The sequence below is a fragment of the Lolium rigidum genome, chromosome 5 (genome assembly GCF_022539505.1).
Source record: "Lolium rigidum isolate FL_2022 chromosome 5, APGP_CSIRO_Lrig_0.1, whole genome shotgun sequence".
NCBI classification, from domain to species: Eukaryota; Viridiplantae; Streptophyta; class Magnoliopsida; order Poales; family Poaceae; genus Lolium; species Lolium rigidum.
Window position 1 is genome coordinate 182834775 of NC_061512.1, and position 22964 is coordinate 182857738.

Genomic DNA, 22964 nt, shown 5'->3' on the forward strand with positions numbered 1-22964 from the left:
TGAGCGTTTAATACATTTTTTTACCTCGACATATTTAAAGAAGTAATACCTTTGTTTCTGAAGAAAGATCTCTATATATTTTTAATTCAGACAGTGAAAATCTTGACCAATTTTTTTAATGGTTAACTAAGTTAAAACGGGCTCAAACTTTTCTAGATGTATATTTCAATTGAATTTTACTAAGTAGGGTAATCCGTGTCACAAATAGAGTAAAACTTGAAATTCACTGTTTTTGAAACACCACCTCCTACTTAATCATCACATTTTGACCTTATCTGTTTTACTCGCGTTGTATAATCCATAGACGTACGGTCACATGTTCTTAACTAAATTGATTAATACTTAATACGGTTTAACTCTACATTTATACATCTTTGAAGAAGTAATTAGTTGCAATGTCATTGTCTCCATGACATAATTAAAAATACACATCAATCTAAGCCTAGTCAAACCAAAAGGCCTCGTGACTAATCCACAATAAATCCACACTAACAACAATCTTTCTAAAGTTGATCAAGGATGAAGCAAATCTTTAGGTTGGCATGGGTGCCAAAAATTTGAGTGTTCTAATATCGGGAGAGTAGTTCCCTTTTGCAACATTTTTTACTTGGTATACTTTGTCTTGTCAAGATATTTTCATTTAATTAATAAATGGAAGCAAATATTTTGCCTCCAACTTAAATAAAAAGGCTCGTAACTAACATTGAGAAGGAATCAGAATCACGATCGAAAGGAATAAAAAAAATGTTGTCCCACTTGGATACCGATCGATCATTCAACGTATCCAACAGTCGAAAGCATCCGTGGCCCATTGCCGGTCACTGTGCAACTAACATAGCAGCATCCAGACATGTCTACATGTGTAAGCAAGACACCCCTTTCGTTTTAGGGTTTCCTCTTCCTCCTGCGGCGATAACGGAGGAGTACACCAGGACGACCAAGATCTCGGCGATCTCCTCCCGATCGACGTCGAAGGGGTTAGAAGAGATTCTGATCTTCTCTGGGGCGATTGCGGGGGCAGTCTCACCTCGCAGCATGGATGAACATGGAACAGCGAACGGGGCAGCCGCCACATCTACGGCTGCTACGGAGAAGACCGAGGCGGGTACCTCGGAAGCGAAGGAAAACAATGACGATATGCTCAGTCGCCTCTATAACACCCCTCCTTGTAAGAAGGATGTTACCACAACTACAACAAAACTTAACTTGCTAGTGGAAAACTCCGGCAGCACCTCCCCTGTACTGTCGGACATCCACAACAGGAAAATGAAATAAACACAATATATTTATAAGAGTACCACAGCGGAAGCATAAACAAGCTCATACAACACATGCGGAGCTAGATGGTGAAGTCCCACCCCGCTACACCACAGACAAACAACCTTAGTGGTCACAACCACAAACCAAACAAGATTTATACTTTATACACATCAAGCAAACCTAGCGATCATGAACCATAAACCAAAGCATGTGAGATGTCATGATAAAGCTAGGTGGAAACAAGAGTGGTGTAGTTTGTGAGTGCACATCCGTGGGAGCTACGCGTTTCCAACCACTTGCAAACCATCGTTCACTAAGTTGTACCTGAAACAAAACCACGAGGGGTGAGTCGCAAGACTCAGCAAGTACACAACATAAGCATGGTCAATATTGGAAAGTAAGAACATGACTCCATCTCTGAACATGTGAAAGTAATGCTCGAACTTCCCATCCTTGGAGTGAAATAGGTATGCATGAGGAAACAATGCAATCGAATAAGACCGTGACTAGGCTCTGAGCTTTTTGCCGGCAAGCTGAGGAGGGGCGACGTCTCACCTCAACTCCTTTCCATCTCACCAAGTGAGAGGACCATAGCATGGGGATGGACACGAAGGACCATACGCTCGCAAAGCGAGGATCATTCCTTGGAGTTGGGAAGATACGCCCATGATGGATTTTGTATCAATAAGAACCAAGAATAACCAATCCCTATATCATACTAGTGGTATGGTGCATTGGAATGTACACTAGGAAATGTCATGTTCACCATTGCATGAATATAAGTGAATCATATAAACATGGGCATATTATAGAAATGAATATATCTTGGATTGCCCGGTGTACTCGCCTCAACCGTTGCGAGGGAGGTGGTGTGAGGCTACCTCCTGCGGGGTGGTGCTGCAACCTGCTGTAACAACATGCATATAAGGCTCAAATATTGCACCATAGCAAGGCATGACAAACAAGCACATACACGGTCCTAATCGCAACCCCGGGAAGCAACCCTTTGCTGCCCCTTCACAAAACAATTCAAAACTAGAGTTTGAAAGCTCGGAACGAAGCAAATGATATGGCTATGGATTCACAAGAAACATACCTACAAATAAGTCCAACTATTCAAACTCAGATTATGAACTTAACTAGCTCATATCTAGCAAATACTACTATGCTGTTCACAGATTTCAGAATATGAAACAGCTGACTTTGGAAATTCATAGCAAGATAAACAACCATGGAATTTAAGTAAAACAAGTTAATCTATGAAGTACAAGATACCAGATAGCTATACCCCTGTAGAACACCAATTTATCTACCATGGAATAGCATGAAAAGTCATGAACAACAACTATGATAATACTGTTTTGTGAAAACGGATCAGAAACTTGTTTCTACCGCTGCGACTAAACCGCTCAACCAAATTGAGTGAATGACCACTCAAAACGATCGCAGGAACAAGACCTACAAATAATTCCAAACAAGCCTCCTCTGATTCGGCCATCTGAGTACTCGAAATTGTAGATTTATGTCACTGCATACACAGGAACAGTAAAAAACAACAATTCCCCATATTCCCCTTACATAGGGTTCCTAATCCCAAGCTTATGCACCATGAATCCAATATCAACAGAGGGTATGTGCTCATAAAAGATGGGGATCCTCACCTCTATGGTGAGAGCACAGGGATTTAGTGAAGGGGAAAGTTGGAGGGCCTTATTCTTCTTCTCCTCCTCTTGCTCCTCTTCTTCCCTCCTCTTCTTCCTCAAGATCAGAACCAAGAGCTGCACTTGGAGGTGGGATGGGTCGTGGTGCAGATGGATTATTGAGGGGAGACGGGGTCAGGGAGGTGGAGCTGAAGGGGAAGCCATGGGGAGGATGGGGGAAGGAGGTGCCATATGAGAGAGGAGGTGGAGCTCTCAACTTGGGTACCGCAAGGAGCAAAGATTGGGGATGAGGATGGGCACTCACGGCTGTGAGGTGATAAGAAAGGGACAGTTTTCAACTATTTATAAAATAATAAAGAGATATTTTCGAAGTTCCAAAATAATCCTAGCCATTTAAAGGAAATATGCAATTGAAAAGGCATCCAGTCTCCGATTTTGGAGTATGGGTAGTCCATTTCGACCATCTTGACGAGGCCGGCACAACTATGGAGTCGGATTTTTTATTCAAAGAACAAATTAAAAGATGGGTATTAAGAGTCGAAAGATATGTTTTTATCGGAAAAAGGTTATCGGGAAACCGGGGTGTTACAGCCTCCAGATCACGGAGGAGGAGGGTGATGCAGTGGATCTCTCCGGTCTGATTGAAGAAACTCGGACTGGATCTAGATGGGCAGTACTAATGAAAGTATGCATGACGACCATGTTTAGCCACACAACGTTCTATGCAGCGATGCAGAGTGCTTGGGATCTGGCGAATGAGGTAACTTTCCGATCCATTGATGATTTCACTTTCACTGCACAATTCAAGTGCTTTGGTGATTGGAAGACGGCAATGCACGGAGGGCCTTGGCTTTTTCGACGCAAAGTTGTGATTATAGAGGAATATGATGGGCTGACGAACACTGAGGCTATTCCCCTAGACTCTATTCGTGTATGGGTGAGGATCATGGGTCTGCCTGATCTAATCCGTAATAAGGCAGTAGCTACGGTGATGGCAGGGAAGATGGGAACAGTTCTGGAGGTAGAACTGGGAAGCAATGGCGTAAATTATGTCAAGTATGTTCGAGTTTATGTCAAAATTCCAATCTCGAAACCACTGTCTCGCTTTGTAACAGGAAGTGTGAATGCAGAGACAGGGCCGCAGAAATTCCGTGTGCTGTATGAAAAAATGCCCAGGTTCTGTGCTAATTGTTGTGTGATAGGTCATATCGCTGATCAGTGTGGCGATGGTACTCATGACCCAGCAACATTCCAGTATGGAAATTTTATGATGGTGCCTGCTGAGGATTTCTGGTTCCAACCAAGAAAAGAGTTTGTTTCACTCCCTCAGTCTAGCTCCTTTCGTGGTAGGGGGAGGCGTGGAGGAGGAGGGAGAAGCAACACCTATGGAAGGACCCCTGATGTGATGGAGGAGGATGATCGTTCGTTCAGGACAAACTTAGGAGAAACTGATCGGAGACAAGCAAAGAAAAGGCTGGTGCAGAACCGGGATGGTACTCCGGTTAAAGATACGCTAAGGATCACTGCAGTGGAACATGTTACAGAGGAGTTTGATAGAGTGGAGGAATCTGCCTCTCAGCAATCAACTCCCCAAAAAGTACAAGCTGTAAAAAAACATAAGGCCACTGAGGGCAATACTATTGGCATTGCATCTACTGAATTGGCGGGCTCCTCCGAGGAGTACCGCCAAGAGCAATGAAAATCTTAAGTCGGAACTGCCAGGGGTTGTCTGCACCCTCGGCAGTTCGATCGCTTCAGGGTATCCTGAGGCAACACAGGCCAAACGTTCTGTTCCTCTCTGAAACCCATTTGGATGATGTGAGTGGAGAAAGGTTGCGCCTGAAATTAGGCTTTGCACACAAATTTGTGGTGCGAAGTGATGGTCGCTCGGGTGGTCTAATGTTGTTGTGGCACCAACACATTCAGATTAACCTGATGTATCAGCATACTAACTACATCGATGTGTTAGTACGAAGTGGTACCCCGGATGGAGATTGGCGTCTGACGGGGTTGTATGGAGAATCGGTTTGGCGCCACAAACACCGAACGTGGCGTTATATCCGTGATTTACATGGGCAGGCTAAGTTGCCGTGGCTCATTCTGGGTGACATGAATGAGATTTTGATCTCAACAGAAAAAGAAGGCGGCGCTCCAAGACCACAGTCATACATGCAAGCTTTCCGAGATTGTCTCTCTGATTGTGGATTAGAAGATCTTGGCTATATTGGAAACATGTTTACATGGAAACGAGGTGCGCTTCGTGAGCGTTTAGACAGAGCGGTCGGGAACGCGGGTTGGTCAGCAATGTTTCCTCACACTGGCGTGCATAACCTAACCATGACGGGCTCTGATCATCGACCTATCATGGTGGACACAGAAACCTATGCTGCTAATTCTGTTAACTCTAACAGAAGACGTAGATTTGAAGGGATATGGTTAAAAGAAGAAAAGGTTGGCGAGGTAGTGGCAACGGCCTGGGAGCATGCACATCCAGATGCTTCTGTTGCTTCAAAACTGCACGCGGTACATTCGGAGCTACATGAATGAGACAGTAAAATCCTGAAAGCACCGAGGAAAAAATCAAGGAACTTACTAAAGAACTGGATCAGCTTATGAGTGGGCCGATGAATTCAGACTCAGCGCAACGGCAGACTGATATTACAAGGAAAACTGAGATTGCTCTAGAGCAAGAGGAAATGCATTACATGCAGAGAAGCCGAGCAAATTAGCTTATGCAAGGTGATCGGAATACGACGTTCTTTTACAACTTTGCGAAGGCACGTCGGAAGATAAATACTATCCTGAAATTGAAGGATGAAAATGATGAATGGAAGGAAGGGAATGGGGCTTTAGGACCCATGATACAAAATTATTTTGGTACAATGTTTGAGTCAGAGATACAACAAACAGATGCAAGATTGCTTGAGCGTGTTCATCCTAGAGTTACAAATGAAATGAATGAGGCCCTCTTGAAGCCCTACACTGCGGAAGAGGTAAAAGCTGCTATGTTCAGTATTGGGGATTATAAGGCACCAGGTACTGACGGTCTTCACCCTGTCTTTTTTCAAAAAATCCTGGTCAGTCGTGGGCGACAAAATGACTCATGAAGTGTTTCAAGCACTGAATACGGGAATGATCCCGGAAGGCTGGAATGAAACAGCTATAGTACTAATCCCTAAAGTGACAAGTCCGGAGTTGATAACACAATTCCGTCCAATAAGCTTGTGTAATGTGATTTACAAAGTCATTGCCAAGATCTTATCCAAACGGCTGAAAGCCCTGTTACCAGATATTATATCAGTAACACAAAGTGCGTTCGTGCCTGGGAGATTGATTACGGACAACGTCTTGGTGGCGTATGAGTGTTTCCATGCTATAAAGAACAAGAGGCAAGGGAATAACGGAACTTGTGCAATAAAATTTGACATGCACAAGGCATATGATCGAGTAGAATGGGGTTTTCTACGGGATATGATGCTGAAACTGGGCTTCAACCAGGGTTGGGTCAATCTCATTATGTCGTGTGTCACTTCTGTGAATTATCGTATCTGGTTCAACTCTGAAGAGACTGAGTCCTTCTCTCCTACAAGAGGGATTAGACAGGGCGATCCACTCTCACCGTATTTTTTCCTGATATGTGCCGAGGGTTTATCCAGTTTACTATTGCATGAAGAGGTGTCTGGTGGTATTCAAGGGATTAGGGTGTGCCGGGGGGCACCGTCGGTTTCACATCTTCTCGCCGATGATTCTCTAATCCTGATGAAAGATGATATGTCCAACGCCACAGCTCTCCGCAATGCTCTAGATTTATATTGTGCAAGTTCAGGTCAACTTGTTACTTGTTAGTGATGCGAAGTCAAGCATCTTCTTTAGCCCTAACACTAAGGTTCCGGTCAGAGAAGAGGTTTGTGAGAAGTTAAATATTGTTACTGAATCTCTTAGTGACAAATATTTGGGGTTACCGTCGCTTGTGGGTGCTGACCGCAGCGATTGCTTTAAACACCTGATCGAGAGGGTGTGCATGCTGATAAATGGATGGAATGAAAAATTACTTTCGACGGGAGGAAAGGAAATTCTACTGAAGGCAGTGGCACAGGCTATCCTGGCCTATGCCATGTCAGTGTTCAGCTTACCAAAGCAGATATGCAAAGAAATTTGTAATGCAATTGGATTCTGGTGGGGCGATACGGCTTCCAGGAGGAAAGTGCACTGGATGGCCTGGTGGAAAATGAGTATCCCTAAATCTGAAGGAGGAATGGGATTTCGTGATTTGCATTGCTTTAATCAAGCTATGCTTGCTAAGCAGTGTTGGCGGATCCTAAGTGATCCTGACTCTCTTTGTGCGCAGGTCCTGAGAGCAAAGTACTACCCTGATGGAGACCTTGTTAATGCGGTGTTAAAGAAGAACTCATCTTTTACGTGGAGGAGTATTATGTCAGGGTTGAAGACGTTTAAGAGAGGCTGTATTTGGAGGCCAGGAGATGGTGCAACTATCGACATTTGGTCGGACCAGTGGATACCATCTAGCCCTACTCGGAAAATTCTAACACCGAGAGGATCCATTTTGTTGTCAAAGGTTCAGGAATTGATTGATCCAACAACAGGAAAGTGGAATGAGGTTTTGATTCGTGACAATTTCAGGTTGGGGAATGTGGAACGCATCTTGCAGAGCCCCTTACCGAATTTTGGACAGCCTGACTTTGTTGCATGGCATTTTAACAAGTCTGGTTGTTTCTCGGTGAAATCTGCGTACCATATTGAGTGGAGAGCATAATATAGAAGGAGAGCTCAAAGGAGGGACGGATCTGACCAAGCCTCACCTCATGAAGTTTGGAAATTAATTTGGAAAACACCGATTTCAAGGAAAATTCAAATCTTTTGCTGGCGTGCATTGCATGGTATCATCCCATGTTTATGTACATTGGCGAATAGGCATATTGGGAATTCAGTTAACTGTCCAGTTTGTCTAAGTAATGCTGAAGATCTTAATCACATGCTCTTCAAGTGCTCAAGGGCACAAGAGATATGGAAAGGCCTGGGGCTCCTGGAATGTGTGAGAGCAGCCCTGGAGATGGATCGATCAGGCTCAGTGGTACTTGAGGAACTTCTCTGTTCATCTAAACCAGGAGGAATTCCTTGTACAGTGCAAAACGTGACAGCTACAACAATGGTTGCGTGCTGGTATATTTGGTGGTCCAGAAGACAAATCAAAAATAAAGAGTCAGTCCCTAATCCAGAGAGATGTGTTATAAACATTATGGCTATACTTGCAAATTCCCTGAAGTTACAGGGGAAAGGCAATGTAAATCGAATCAAAGGCTGGCAGAAACCTGCCACCAGGAATCTTGAAACTGAATGTTGATGCTTCTTTTATGCCGGACTCGGGGCTTGGAGAAACTGGTGCCATCCTTAGAGATTCAAGAGGTAATTTCATCGCAGCGTGTTGTGAGTCAAATGATCACGCTATCGATGTGGGTTCTATGGAAGCTGCAGCCCTTCTAGCTGGATTACAACTCGCTGAGGAGCTCGCTGTCATTCTCTTTTAGTGGAGTCGGATTCAATGGAGGTTGTGGAAGCTGTTTTGAATCCTTTTGAGTTCAGAGGAACGGGTGCGGTGATCATCGATGACTGCCGGCAGCTATTAGCCTCGCTTGGCATGGCAACAATCAGACACTTTCCGCGAGAAGCCAACGGAGCCGCACACGCGCTTGCTCGCCATGGTGCTAGTCAGGGTCTAGGGGAGGTTTGGTTAGATGTGCCTCCTAGTTTTCTCATTCCTGTACTAGTAGATGATCGTGTTATTATTCAATAAAGTTGCCTGAAGTTCAAAAAAAAAAAACTTAGCAGCATCCAGCGACAGCATAATTAAAGTCAGCTACGCTTGTTGCTGTTGCTGCGGCTAGAAGAATGGTGGTAGAGATGAGTTAGCTTTGCTGGGACACCTCTCCTACAGCGACCATTAAGTCCCCCTAATTAATCTCTCCCTGAGTCAAGGACAACGCGACCAACATCTGTGTATAGTGAGGAGACGATCGGAAACGAACACCTGTCGCAGCACCATCATGGTGTGTTTGGTTCCTCAGATTGGGACAGCGCCACAGTAAACAGACTGAATGCCCATGCTAGCTAGATCTTGCAGGACATGGCCAGGAAGATGATAAAAACAAGAATATTCCAGCCAAGCGGTACAAAATGTATCAAGTAGCTAGTAGCTTGCAGTTTGGACGTTAGTTCCGATGATACCTGTGTACAATGGTAGTAGCAGTAGCAGGCTGGCAAAAAGATTCACCAAAATGGCATAGCAGGAACATGGTTTGCAGATTAATCACCAGCAAAACGCTATCAAGAAATGCTTATTGCTAGCTACTGCCTACTGATGATCAACAAAAGGCACAGGAAGACATACTGGTAGGTGGACGAGGCCATGGAGAAGCACCTCCTCCCGTCGAAGCGGCTGCAGGCGCACCCGTCTCGTGGTCGGCGGTGGCGCTGCCCTGCACGTTCTTGAACCGGCCGAGCCTGACGGGGAGCACGACGGTGCCTGCGAGTGCGACGGCTTCCTTCGGTGCATCCTCCTCCAGCTTCTTGGCCGTGGCGGCGGCGGTCGCTAGCAGAGAGCGCGGTGCGCCAGAGCGGACAGGTGTGTTAGGGACATTTTGGTTTACATGTAGATTTAATTCATACCTTATCTCTAGGCGAGACTTCTTACCTTCCAAATATTGTACTCCTATATATACTCGCATATAAAAACTCAATAAAACATCCAACATATTTTACCGATCTCTCTTCCTAACTATCTTCTGCAAAGTAATGCTGCTAGAGGCGAGCCAGGTGTCGATGCATAATCACTCATTCTCTATTTGGATTCGAAAAGTGGAATATGCTTATGACTCTGACTCTGCGTCCACGGCTAGTAAGAAAATAATTTTTATGTGAATACATATCGCGGTAAAACTCGATACAATGGCACAAGTTCACGATAAAATGTGGCACTACTTTCTTCGTCACTCATCGCCACACGGGACTTTCTTCTCCAACCCACGAGCTCTGCACCTCGGGCGACCTCCGCAACCCATGACGCCTCACCGCCAACCTGGAACGCCCTTGTGCGACGAGCTCTTATCCAACACCAGTCGGGGTGTGATGTTCCTTAGAAAATCGCGTCCCATGACAAACAGGTTTTTGCCAATTGCACGACGCCAATCATACTACTCATGTGACACATTCCATTGTAACATTGGATAGATATAAATTTTGTATAATTAATTAAACCTTTTTCTAGTAAGTCTATTTTACTTTCAATAAATAATTTTTTCACTACCTATGTGTATTTTGAATATTCGACATTTAGTCACTCATATTAAATGGACCAACCTTATCATTTTAAATATTCCTGTACTGCAATAATATTGTGTTTTCTGGCGAACACCGTATAGATGTATTAGTTTTATTTCATCAAGTTTGAGACACCTTTTAAGTCCTTTCACTCAACTAAATTTGTGAATGAAACAATGACAAATTTACATCCAAGCAAAAAAATCTGCCACTTAAATCTACAATAGTCTATTTATGTGCGTTCTTTTTCATTTCTAATTCTCCAAATATTCTAGTAGAGGATTCCAAAACATATGAGAAACTTGGTTTCTAAGGAGATGTACAATGGTAGAAAATTTATGCCCCTTTTCTTAGCCCTCCACGTCACGTAGAGAAAGAAATAGACATAAACCTAGTCATAGTGGAGGAGTAACATAGAGTAGTAAAATACATATGTTACTTCTTTCGTAGTGGGTAGTAACATACTACCTCCGTTTCAAAAATAAGGCACCCTCGTTTAACGTCTTTTTTGTTTGACCAAGAATTACTTCAAATAGATAAAGATTGTTTGTATGAAATTAGTATCATTAAAAATTGCTTTTCAATACGAATCCAACGATACTAATTACATATAACGTAATCAAGATTTTATTGCTCAAATATTTTGGTCAAAGTTCGTCTTGAAATACGTGTGCGCCTTATTCCTTGAAACGGATGTAGTATCATGTAAAGTCTTATTTATTACTTGTAGACTCATCTTGACTTCAGAAGTGTAATGTTATGGTAAACGCTCCACATCGTAGTCCCATGGGAAGCAAACCATCGGACCAATCGGTTACCGTAAATTTCTATTCCATCGCACGGCCCGTATTCAGCTTTGCATCTCACGGAAAAAATAGGCCCGTTAACCCCGCACCTTATCCGCCTCAACCCGTAGAATTCGCGTCAGGTTGCATCGTGCTTCTCCCAAATCGACATGATGGTCGTCGCCTCCGCTCTCCCTACCGCGCCGCCACTCCTCTCCCCGTCGCGCCTCCACATCCCCTAGCCAAGACCAGCGTCTCCAGCTAGATCGAGTCCTGCGCCGGCACGCATGCTGTTGCGCCGTGGTGAATCTTGGTCAGAGAGCATCCCTGATTGCCGACGGCCGGCGTGGTAGGAGGCGGCTTGGTGGATCAGCAGCACCCTAGAGGCTACTTACACAGTTACACTCAATCAATTGCATGTAACCTAGGTCACAAATTTTGGACGGGAAGGCTCAGCAGCCATGGCGAGAGGTTGCTGTTCCTCGTTGCCTTGTTGGCCGATCCATGTTGACGGTACTAACTCTACGCTTGTCGTACTCCATCACCTTGGATATTATCTATCCAATTTCTTCACACATCCCGATGGAAATTTGTTCCCTACAGGTAATGCATACTCTTGTGTTCAGATATGTCTTTTGCCACATGCAGACTACAGTTGTTCTTGTCGATCCATGATGATATCAGTGTGTAAAGTTGACAAGATAAATACATAGTTTCAGAGCAAATTGGTTTGCACATCAAACGAAGATGCAGCCACATGCTAGAGATAAGCATACCCAATCCCAATATGATTTTTATATGTTTCCAGGCTTCCATCGGTGATGAGCTATGTTCACACTAGTTGTGTGCTTCGAAATATCTATGCTTCTAGTACAGATTGATTATATTGAGATAGAACTAATTCCTTGTTTAAAAATATATGTTCTTAAAATTTCATAGTGATGATGAACTTGGGTACATATGAGGTTACACCCTCCTTGGTGGATTTGCAGCAAGCAGGACGGTGCTTCCACTGGTCTATGTTACTATCAACGACAGTATAAATCAGGGGAAGCGGGTAATTGCTAGTGACCTACGTTTCCGTATTCTTATATCTTCTGCACTTTTGAAGTTTAAATTTTTGTAATCCTTTTATAATTCATCTCCTAGACATCCCCACTTCACTATCAACTAGGCCTTCATGTTGCAGCGTCTCTCTGTCCATGCTGCTCCAATCACCCCGCATCTTCGAGCAGCGGAAGGAAGCACTGTCACCATCTGCAAGAAGCATGGCCACCATATAAATGAAGCAAGATCACCATCAGAATTAAACATGGCAGAATCGTCCAGTGGCGTCTAACGAAGCACAACCATCATCAGAATGAAGCAAGATCACCATCGAAATTAAGCATGGCAGAGTCGTCCACTGGCGTCTGACGAAGCACAACCATCATTACAATGAAACAAGATCACCATCGGAAGGAAGCATGGCAGAATCGATAGCATCTGATGAAGCACGGTCACCATCTGAATGAAGCACAGCCACCATCAGAAGGAAGGCATGGTCATCATCAAGCGGTGGCATCTGCGGTTTCCTAGACGGTGCCTAGTGTAACCCCATATGACATCTATTCTTCTTATGGGAACAAACATGAAGCAAGTAGGAAGCAAACAATTGTCACTGTAGGCATTTGTCATTACGTACTTGTAAAAAAATGTTATACCAGACTGAAATGTTTTGTCAATGGAGCAATTTTCATTCGATTGTAGCAAATAATTATTTATTTAGATGCAGCATCCCCAATTCTTTTGAAGCAGTATAATAAATAAATAATTGCAAAAGGATGGAAACACATTTCATATATTAGTATATGTTGGAAGCAGTAGTCTAGTCAATGGAAGCAATTGATTCCCCAAAAAAAGTCAATGGAAGTAATACCATGCTACATTGGAAGGATAAAATATTTTTGCCTGTGTCACAAAAAAGCCATCTCCGTTATCTAAAAATAAACAATTTTAACGAAAAAGAAACAAGATTTGCTTCCTTAAGTAAAAAAAGATTATTCAAATTGGAGTAGTTAATCGTAGAACCCACTTAGTTAGGGTCCGTTACATGAAAAAACGCTAAGAATTTCTGCATGCAAACTACCAGGCCCATGTATACATCGGACGCTCAAGCCAGACCAAATCGTACGTCTCTAGACTAGTCCGATGAGAAGCTAGAATCGGACTCCGATTCCTAGCGCTGCCCTAATGTTATGGTAACATAGCTAGTTACCAACTGACTTTTATTCTTCATTTATTGTCATGCTATATCATCAAAATGCATTGGAGTGTGTGATGTTACTATATATGTTAGGCTAGCCATAGTGCTAGTATCATAGCTAGTATCATGCATCATAGCCCCACCAAAACTGCTGATGTGGCAGGTAATTATGGATGAAAGAGGAGATTAGAGTATCATAGGTAGATACTGTATCATAGCGCACATCACGAGAAAAGTTAGTATCAAATAAATCTTGTACACAAATTTGTATTGGGATTCTACAATTCAATTAATATAGCAAAACTATGATACTAGTCTATGATACTATGCATTATGGATCTAATATCATAGAAAAGTATCATATAGATGATACTACTATACGATACTACCCACTATGGCCAGCCTTAGTCACGCTATAAGTAGTCTAAGTGACACTGTATAATGCATCATCTCTTTTTGGTCCATAGCAATTATTGTAAATTAATTAAATTCTAATGAGTAAATTAGTTTCTAAGGAAAGACATATGGGTTTGTACAACACATACATTAGTCCACTCTTATTTTCTAAGGGATTATACCTTAGCTAAGAGAAGATAACTTTCTTTTTCTTATTTATTTCTCCTCCAACTAACTAAAAATCTTACGTGGTAACTCTAATGAAAGGCTAACGTCACCCCATTATACATGTCCTAAAGTACGAGTGTGTACCTAAATAGCGCATTGTTTGTCAGTTTTTATTTAAATGGAGAATTCTTGAAATTATTGAGAGGTCAATATCTTGGATCACCTACTCGTGCTGCCTTTTGTTGCAATTGTTCTTTTTCAGTTTTTTCTTACTCAAATCTCTCATTTATGTTTGTTTGAATTACTTCCTTTGTAACAAACTGTAAGTCACACTTAAATTTCGTTGGTCAACAACTTACAACTTTAACTCTGATTTTAACTTCTAATATATTCATACAATATGTTTAATTATATATGAAATGAAAGAGATTTGCAAGACGAATACATCGCTACTCCCTCCATCTTTATATATGCCACTATGCATTTTGAGGCAATTTTTTACTAAAAATTTGACCAATAAAATATAAGTTGCACGACAAGAAAAAAAACATATCTTGAAAACATCTTTCAAGTATGATTTCAATGGTATACTTTTGTTGACATGTAACTCATTTTTTTGTCCATATTATTAGTCAAAATTCTACCTCAAATTAAACGTGTGATGGCTTTATAGGTAAAATTTTCTACGAGACACCATTATTTTATGGATTTTTCAAAACACATCGTCCGATTGTGATTTTGCTCTGAAGACAATGTGCCAAAACTTTCGTTTTTGGCCACGCGGGGTGTTCTAGAAAACATGTCACAAGAATGTAATTGTACCTAGCAAAAGCACAATCGGACCGCATATTTTAGAAACGCCAGAAAACAACGATGTTTCGTAGCAAATTTTACCTATATATAAATATAAAGGGATTATCATTTAGACATTCCTGTATGCTGTGCATGAAATACCATGCGAAAAATTGTGATTTATATTTTAGGATGGAGGGAGTACTAGATACTATAAACATTGAATTAGAAAAACAATAGGACTCGAGTGCCATTTTTCCTTAATCCTTAGGGTTTATATATGTGATGTTAAATATAACATAGGACAACCATAGGAATTCTAAAATAGGGGATCAGCGTTGTACCGTACAACACATGAAAAAGGTCTTTTGTGTGTCATGGGGGGCTTAGAAAGCCCGATGTGTACTAGTGACGGGATGGTATATTTTATGGGACGGGATCCTCTAACTTTGAGGAGCAAAGTCAGGTAAGCTACATTAGCCTGACTTTTCTTCTTTCAAATTGTATAATTAAGGACCAAGTGATTTAAATTATTCTACATAATGCAAATTTATGTTATGGATTTAGAGTAACTACATACAGACAAAATTATGATATAATAAAATTAGTCAAAACTTTTTACGTCTACAGTAATTATTTGCAGTAATTGATTATAGCACATAATATGGTGATTAGGCTATAATACCCTGACTTTACAACGTTCTTTTGTCTGACTTTGCTCCCCAACGTTAGAGGAGCCGTTTCCATATTTTACCTCGAGATGTGTAAAAAAGTACTACCTTTGTTTCTAAAATGAAAAGAAGCTTTATATTTTTGTGAAGTCAGACAATGTAAAGTTTAACAGATCTTTTTAATGCTTAACTATGCTAAACCGGGCTCAAAGTTTTTCTTGGATGTTTGTCCCGGTTAAATTTTCCTAGATAGGTCTTTACAGAAACTACGGGAAGCTCTTCGAGTTAGCATGTGTGTGAATACTGAGTACAGGTTGTAGCTCTAGCAAATGCACGAGGGTATGGGCTGTGGTATCCACTGAGGTCTGAGGGTGGTGTTCGTAATTAACTGTGTATATATGCGCACGAGTTCAGCGAGATGCCACAACTTGCAATTCGAAGTCCAGGCTTATAAAAATAGTCACAAGCAAGTTCCGTTTCCCTCGGTCTCTACTATCTTCATCCCTCCTAGCATCTGCCGATCCACTTCAGTAGGCGACCAACAGGATAATCTCACAAGTTTTTAAACGCATATAAACAGAGCCAACCAACAGGAGTAACATGCTAGCTAGACTGAAACTCCGGCCGGGGTTGACTAATCAAGCCGCGTGCTATCCACACGTGGAAATCGAACCAAGCTGCATGGACGGCGGATGATTACCCCTACTCGATCGTATGGTTGGCTGGGTTTGACTTGAGCGCCACATGTTGACAATCCATGCTACCAATGCGCCAACTTCTGATGTCCGTTTCTTAGCACGCTGACCTGGCACGGTTGTAGGAGCCCATGAGGGTATGTACTACTCCCTTCATCACACAATGGTTGTTTATGATTTATCAAAATTTAAATGTATCTGACACTAAATAGTATCTTGATACATCTAAATTTTAACAAATCTCAGACAACCTTCCTGGATCGGAAGGATTACAATAGTTCAGACAATGTCTCACCATGAATCCGACGTGCAATGGCTTACCGAAGCGGACGTGAGGGTGCCATCCGTGCTAACCGCCAGCACGCGCGGTGCAAAAACCTTCCATGGCTATGGTCATATGCCACAACATGATGGCACGGTGCTTCACATCTCCAGCAGCGAGCCGACCCAAACGGATTGAGCAATATGTTTAGGTTTGCACAAATCGACATTGTTTTTGTCTGTTGCCCTACCATTAATCCCGGATGTAGGTTGATCCTTTTAATTTAATACCGAGGTCGATGTCGCCGCGTCCCCATCCCCACTCTAGTAGTCCCCGCTTCAACTTCGAGCAGTAGAGACCGCAAACCCTCCAAGCGCCGATGACAAAGAAGGGCTTGTGCCTGTAGAAGAAGGGCGGTTGCAACAACCATGAGGCCAGGTCCTCCTCTGAGCGCCGCCATTGAGGGTTGCCACCGCCTTCACGCCAGCGGGTCTACGCCAGCGTGGACGTGGCCTGCATGTACTAGAAGCAAAAGTAGATGGTGCCACCTACGCCACTCTAGCCGTCATCGGCGCCGTTTATCATCACCATCAGTGACGGCGAGTATGTTTAGGCCACTAAACCTAGCTAGGGTTTGCATTTATCTGTTTTAGTTGTTATTATATATTTTTGTTTTTTCGGCCCTATGTAAATGATGTGTCTATATGCAATATGAAATGAAAAAATGCAACCCGCTGTAGGTTCATGTTCATCCTCGCAGCAAACGGAAAGGAGAGGACACAGCCCCATTTTCTATCTGCAGGGAAAACTGATCAAAACATACTTGTGTTGTGCGAAATAAATCGGTGCCCAGCATCGGAACTGTTTCTGGGAAGTTCCCACGGAGCAGGTATCATTGCTGCCGTAATCCTGTAGAGAATACGTTACATTCCACATCGGTGTACAGGTAACGAGGTACGCGACGTACGTAGATGGTCCTCCCGCGGCCCCGCGCTGAAATACCGGTTGGTCGACCGGAATTTGGGCAGAGCCTGGATCTCTCTCCGCCGGTGCTGATCCATCCAGCGATCTCGCCTTCAGCCGTCGCTGTCGCGGCCATTATGCTCCGACCATAAACTTGGGCGAGGAATGATCGATCGATCCACGAATGGATGAGGATGGCAAACGCACACTAACTCGCTCGCTCGATCGCTTGTCCCGGCCGGCAGGCAGGCACCCATCGTCTCCGGCGCAACCACCTCCAACGCTGACATGCTGTTATGTCGTATTAATTCCCCGCACTTTGCGTATGTAGCTGAGCCTGAAACAGCTGAAACGGAAGAAGCTTCACGTGGTTCCCCTCCCTCACGCGACGCAGGTATCTTCCAACCACCAGAGCACCGCAATAGAAAACGCCCCGCTAACCGCTCGATCGCCTACCCATCCATGATCCATCCATCCATATATACTATAGTTCATGAATTGATTGAGACCTGGTTAGTAGTAGGAGCGAGCGAGAGCCGCTAAGAATACGCATCCCAACAAGACGAACCGAGGAAGAAGACGACCGAGCAGGAGCAGGAGGAAGAGGATAGTACAATATTGAGCTTCGTCGCGCGCGGAAAGAGCTTTTTGGTACTAGGTGTTTGTACTTTGTTCAGTAGCTTCCTCTACCGGCCGCTGGCTGACTTCTTCGAGGGATCTTTTGTTTCTTTTCCGGTTTGGTAGCTTCCTCCTCTACCGGCTGCCTGATTGTTCCGTCCCAACTGATTCATCTAGGTATATAGCTATCTGGGATCGTGCTAGTGGATATATAGGCGCGTATTTCTTTTTCCGGGTTTTGTCGTGGATGAGTGCTGTGTTGGTGCGGGAGGGAGGAGCATGGCGCCGGTGAAGAGGTTAGGCTGGTCGTTTCTTGCCCACGAGATCAAGAGCAGCGGTGGTTTCCTGGGCGCTTCGACATCTCACGCGTCCGCGCCGGCTGTATCGCCGCCGGCAGCCGTCGCGAGGCCGGACGCCCGGCCGTCGGCGGCGGCGGCCAGGATCACGCCCGCGGTGTTGTTCATCACGGTGGTGCTGGCCGTGGTGCTGCTCGCGTCCGGGCTGCTCCACGTCCTGCGCCGCCTCTTCATCAAGACCCACCGTGCCAATGCCAGGGCGGAGGCCGTGGAGCGGCAGCTGCAGCAGCTGTTCCACCTCCACGAGGCCGGCGCCGGCCCCGGGCTCGACCAGGCCTCCATCGACGCGTTTCCAGCCTTCGCCTACGCCGAGCTTTCCGCCGCCACCGGCGCCAAGGGCGGAAGGCAGTTCGACTGCGCCGTCTGCCTCAGCGAGTTCGCCGCCGACGACCGCCTCCGCCTGCTCCCGCCCTGCGGCCACGCGTTCCACGTCGGCTGCATCGACACCTGGCTCGCCTCCAGCGCCACCTGCCCGCTCTGCCGCACCATGCTCTCGGCCGGCGCGCTCGCCGCCGCGGCGGGGGACGCCGCTGCTGCTGAGCCGGACATCGAGGAGCAGAAGCTGGAGGACGCGCCCAAGGAACCCGTCACGCTCCCTGTCAGGCTCGGCCGGTTCAAGAACGTGCAGGGCAGCGCCACCGCCGACGGCGAGACGGGCACCAGCAGCCGCCTCGACGGGCGGAGGTGCTTCTCCATGGCCTCCTCCTACCAGTACGTGCTGGCCGACGACAGCCTCGTGGTGTCCGTGCGCTGGCGGCCCGGCGATGGCAGCGCGGCCATGCGTCCGGGCGCGGCTGCGGCGAGCGGCGACGAACAGGGCAAGAAGGTCTGCGCCGTCAGCCGGGGCGACAGCTTCTCGGTGTCCAAGATCTGGCAGTGGCGCCGCAGCGGCGGCAGGCGGCTCCCTGGCCTCCGCGCCGGCTCCGCGTCCCCGACGGACGACGCCCCGCCGTGGGCGTCGCCGCCGAGGACGAGGCAAGAAACCGACTCCTGATCATGACAGAATCTACATTGCACAGCAGTAATCTACACACACACATACAGACAGACATGTATGTCTTCCTGTGCCTTTTGTTGATCATCGAGCTTGTAATGAGCATTTCTTGATAGGGTTTTGCTGGTGATTAATCGGTGATCTCTTATGCCATTTTGGTTCATCTTTTTTGCCTGCCTACAACCATGTACAAAGTATCATCAGTACTGACATCAAAATTCAACCTTGATACATTTTGTACTGCTTCACTAGAATATTCTTGTTTTATCATCTTCCTGGACATGTCCTGCAAGATCTAGCTAGCATGGGCATTCAGTCTGTTCACTGTGGCCCTGTCCAAATCTGAGGTACCAAACACACCATGATGGCGCTGCGACAGGTGTTCGTTTCCGGTCGTCTTCTACCCTGCGCTCTTCCTGTGCGCCATTTAATCCACCAGATTCTGAACCGCTCGATACGAAAATGGTGGTGGTCTCGTCCTTGGCCCAGGGAGAGATTAATTAGGGGGCTTAATGGCCGATGTGCGAGAGGTGTCCCAGCTAAGCTAACTCATCGATCTACCACCATTCTTCCAGCCGCAGCAACAGCAACAGACTTAGCTGACTTTAATTATGCTGTCTCTCGAGGCTGCTAAGTTAGTTGCACATTACTAGTACAGTCGGCAGTGATCGGCCATGGACCACGGAGGATTTGGAGTGTTGGATATGTTTGGATGATCGGTATCCAAGTGGGGCGGCTGCTTCAACAACTTCATTCGGCACTATATGTGCTAGCGTACAACAGTTTTTTTCTTGCTTTCGATCGTGATTCAGATTCCTCCTTACTGTTACTTACGAGGCATTTTGGTTTGACTAGGTTTAGATCTGTTTTGTTTAATTAGGTCAAGGGGACAATGACTGTGCAACGAATTTTTTTTTTTTGAAATGTCGAGGTAAGCTGTATATTAAGTATTCACTCGTTAAGTCGAGTCATGATAAGAACATGTGACCAAACGTGCGAGGACGATGCAATACGCTTCAAGGAAACGTCGAAATTTGACGATTAAGCACACTGCGGTGTTTATATTATGCCTATACGTGCTTGTCCAGAAAATTTGATGACTAAGTTGGTAAAAAAGGTTTTTCTAAATATAGAATGAAACCATTTAAGGGCCTACAAATTAAAGAGACACTTGCATTCGAGAAGACGCACTCTTACTACATGTTTCACCCTAGCCGCCATCCTCACCCGCCCGGTCTCCACTATCTTCGCCCGGGAAAACGACGGGTTACCACCTTTTTTGCTTGCCGGTGCAACAACAGGACAGGGCGAGGACCTTTGAACTACGCTTCTCCCTGATGTGAGGTCCTTAAAGTTAGAGTGTGATCAATTGACAATGACGTTATGATATCGGTGATGATGCTATGGAAATATAAATAAGGTTTCCCCACTCCTCGCTCACGGTGATCTCGCCGGTGGCATTGAAATAGGACAATGCGTAGTCTGGACACTGCATTCTTGCAGTGGTGGATCTCGTTCGGCTCTAGGGCATTGGTTCTTACTAGCAAACTTGCCCGTGCATTGCGACGGGAAAAAATGCATTATATCAGGGGACGATCACTTGCCAAGTGGGTCTAATAACGTGTTTGCATTTTGCGACCATGACAGCGATCATGTAGTCAACCCCGTCTCCCTCTGGTTGGTGAAGTGGACATAGCGCTTACATGAGCGGCGTGTGGTCACGCAATTTCTACACGAAGTGTCTGGTCTTCACGTGTGTTTGTTGAACTCCATGCATTTCCCCACTATTTGTGATTATGTGTAGGATCTCGATCAAAACCCTCGATGTGGTAATTTTTGAGTAACAATCGATAAAAATGACAACAAAATCTAGGTAGTCATTGTCGAGGTCGTTGGTACGCCTTAGGTGATATATTAAGTATATGTTAATATAATTATATTATTTGGAATAGCTTTTTATTTTCGTTGCAACAACAATTAAGTAGCTTTGCTAAAATTTACACATTAGGAAAAGTGACATAAATTTGAAACTAAAAATTAAAATCAAATAAAACATGAGCTAGATTTGCTAAAAAGAACAATTTTGCAAACACACAAAACAACATTTGAGCATCTCCACCGGTGTCCCCCAAATAGGCATCGGCAGGTGCGTCGGCACTACCGTCTCATCGGCAGGTGCCTCCCACTATTGCCGCTCCGCCTCACCGGCGCATTTTGGGACGCGCCAGTGTGAGTCCAAAACCACGCCGATCCTAAATCGCCATGGGATGCTCTTAGCTTGTTAGCTGGCTATCTTCGGTCAACCATTTTTATTCTTCCAAAATGCATCTAGCGGCCGTCCTTCCGCTGGCCCGCGTGGCGGCATCCCACAGCGATCCAGGCAAGCTGATATAGAGGCATGGATTTGACCGGTCAAAATCCCCAAATCAATCCCCAACCAAGATGGAGCATAACAATAGTCGCCAGATGCCCAGATCAGTCGACCCCAGCGATGATGCGCTCGACCACGGCCTCCAGCCGCCCACCGTGTCACCGGACCATGGAGACTATTCGTCCTCCACGACGCTCAACCATGGCGTCCACGGGCAGCGCTCCACGGCTCGACCACGTCTCTGGCTTCCATCCGCTCGGCCGCCTCCATCACGGATTCACGGTCGACCATGGCATGTCACAGTAGCAAGCTGGAGATTCACAATAGCAACATCTGCTCCTTCATGATCAATCCCTTGTTGTCGTGCTCGCCTTCTTCGACCCCTATTTATCCGATTCCTCCACCACTTGTGTTGGTCATCCTAAATTTGTTCCTCCTTATCTTTCGACTGAAGAAAGGCTCTCCTCGAGATCCCGCTCGTTCCGACTCGACCCGCCTCGTCCGTCCGTGTGACTTGCCACATCGCGCGAGCAAAGCGCCGCCCTCTGTCGCTGGCCTCCTGTGGACAGTTTACACCATCGATTTGTTGGGAAATTTTCGATGGCTTTGCGGAAATCGCACGCAGAGGGGAAGGGTCATTATATGGGCAGATTTTCGTGAGGAAGGGGCAAGAAAACTTGATCCGATTTTGTATGAATCGAGGATTGAGTTCGATATGAATATGAACTGGGTCTCGCTTATTTTACACGACGCGAACAGACGAAGAGTAGGCTGGACCACGGGTTGATATCTAGTTTTTCAGGGACTAAACTGCAAAACGACCGACGGACGAGGGAAACCCTTTTTGCTTTATTATTAGGTATAATAGATGACCGGTTGCGCTATCGCGCAAACGCGGAATTAGGTCAGGATTAAAATCATAAGTTTTAGCTTATTTTAGTATATCACAGAAACACTATTTCATCGAGGTGTTGCAGGAAGATATGACAATTTATTACGCTATCACACTATTTTTTTCAGCTATTATGCTTTTGTATAAGCTGCTCCACCATATTATGGTTATTGTACCAAAAAAGGTAGCATCACAAAAGAAGCATAAAAGGATAATTACTATTGCAAGAAGTCGGTTTGAGATTTTAAGCCCCTTAACCGATACCACGGGAACCAAAAACTATTACAAATGTTTGCCTCACATAAACAATTTCCATCACTATTCTCAGCTGATACCCTCACCTCCATCGCGATTTGCGTTAAAACGGCTCTTCCTCTTACCGTTCCATGAAGGCACGCAGCTATAGGAAGATGTTGTGGAGGGAGACGCCATGGTGGCGACATGCGGAAGGATGGCAAAGCTTCTAATGTCAATGGTGAATGCAAATATAAATTGCTTCT

The 22964-nt window shown here is 44.9% G+C and overlaps 1 protein-coding gene across 1 annotated transcript; it reads left to right on the forward strand.

The window, feature by feature from the left end:
* The first annotated feature begins 17431 nt into the window (after nt 1–17431).
* On the forward strand, nt 17432–19471 carry LOC124654686 (RING-H2 finger protein ATL46-like). The gene has a single exon (XM_047193681.1). It carries the CDS (start codon nt 18131–18133, stop codon nt 19199–19201), a length of 1071 nt encoding a protein of 356 aa, XP_047049637.1. The 5' UTR covers nt 17432–18130; the 3' UTR covers nt 19202–19471.
* The last annotated feature ends 3493 nt before the right edge of the window (nt 19472–22964 follow it).

Excerpts from the sequence above, each read along its gene's own strand:
- LOC124654686 (XM_047193681.1), top strand. The coding sequence starts at position 18,131 with ATGGCGCCGGTGAAGAGGTTAGGCTGGTCGTTTCTTGCCCACGAGATC.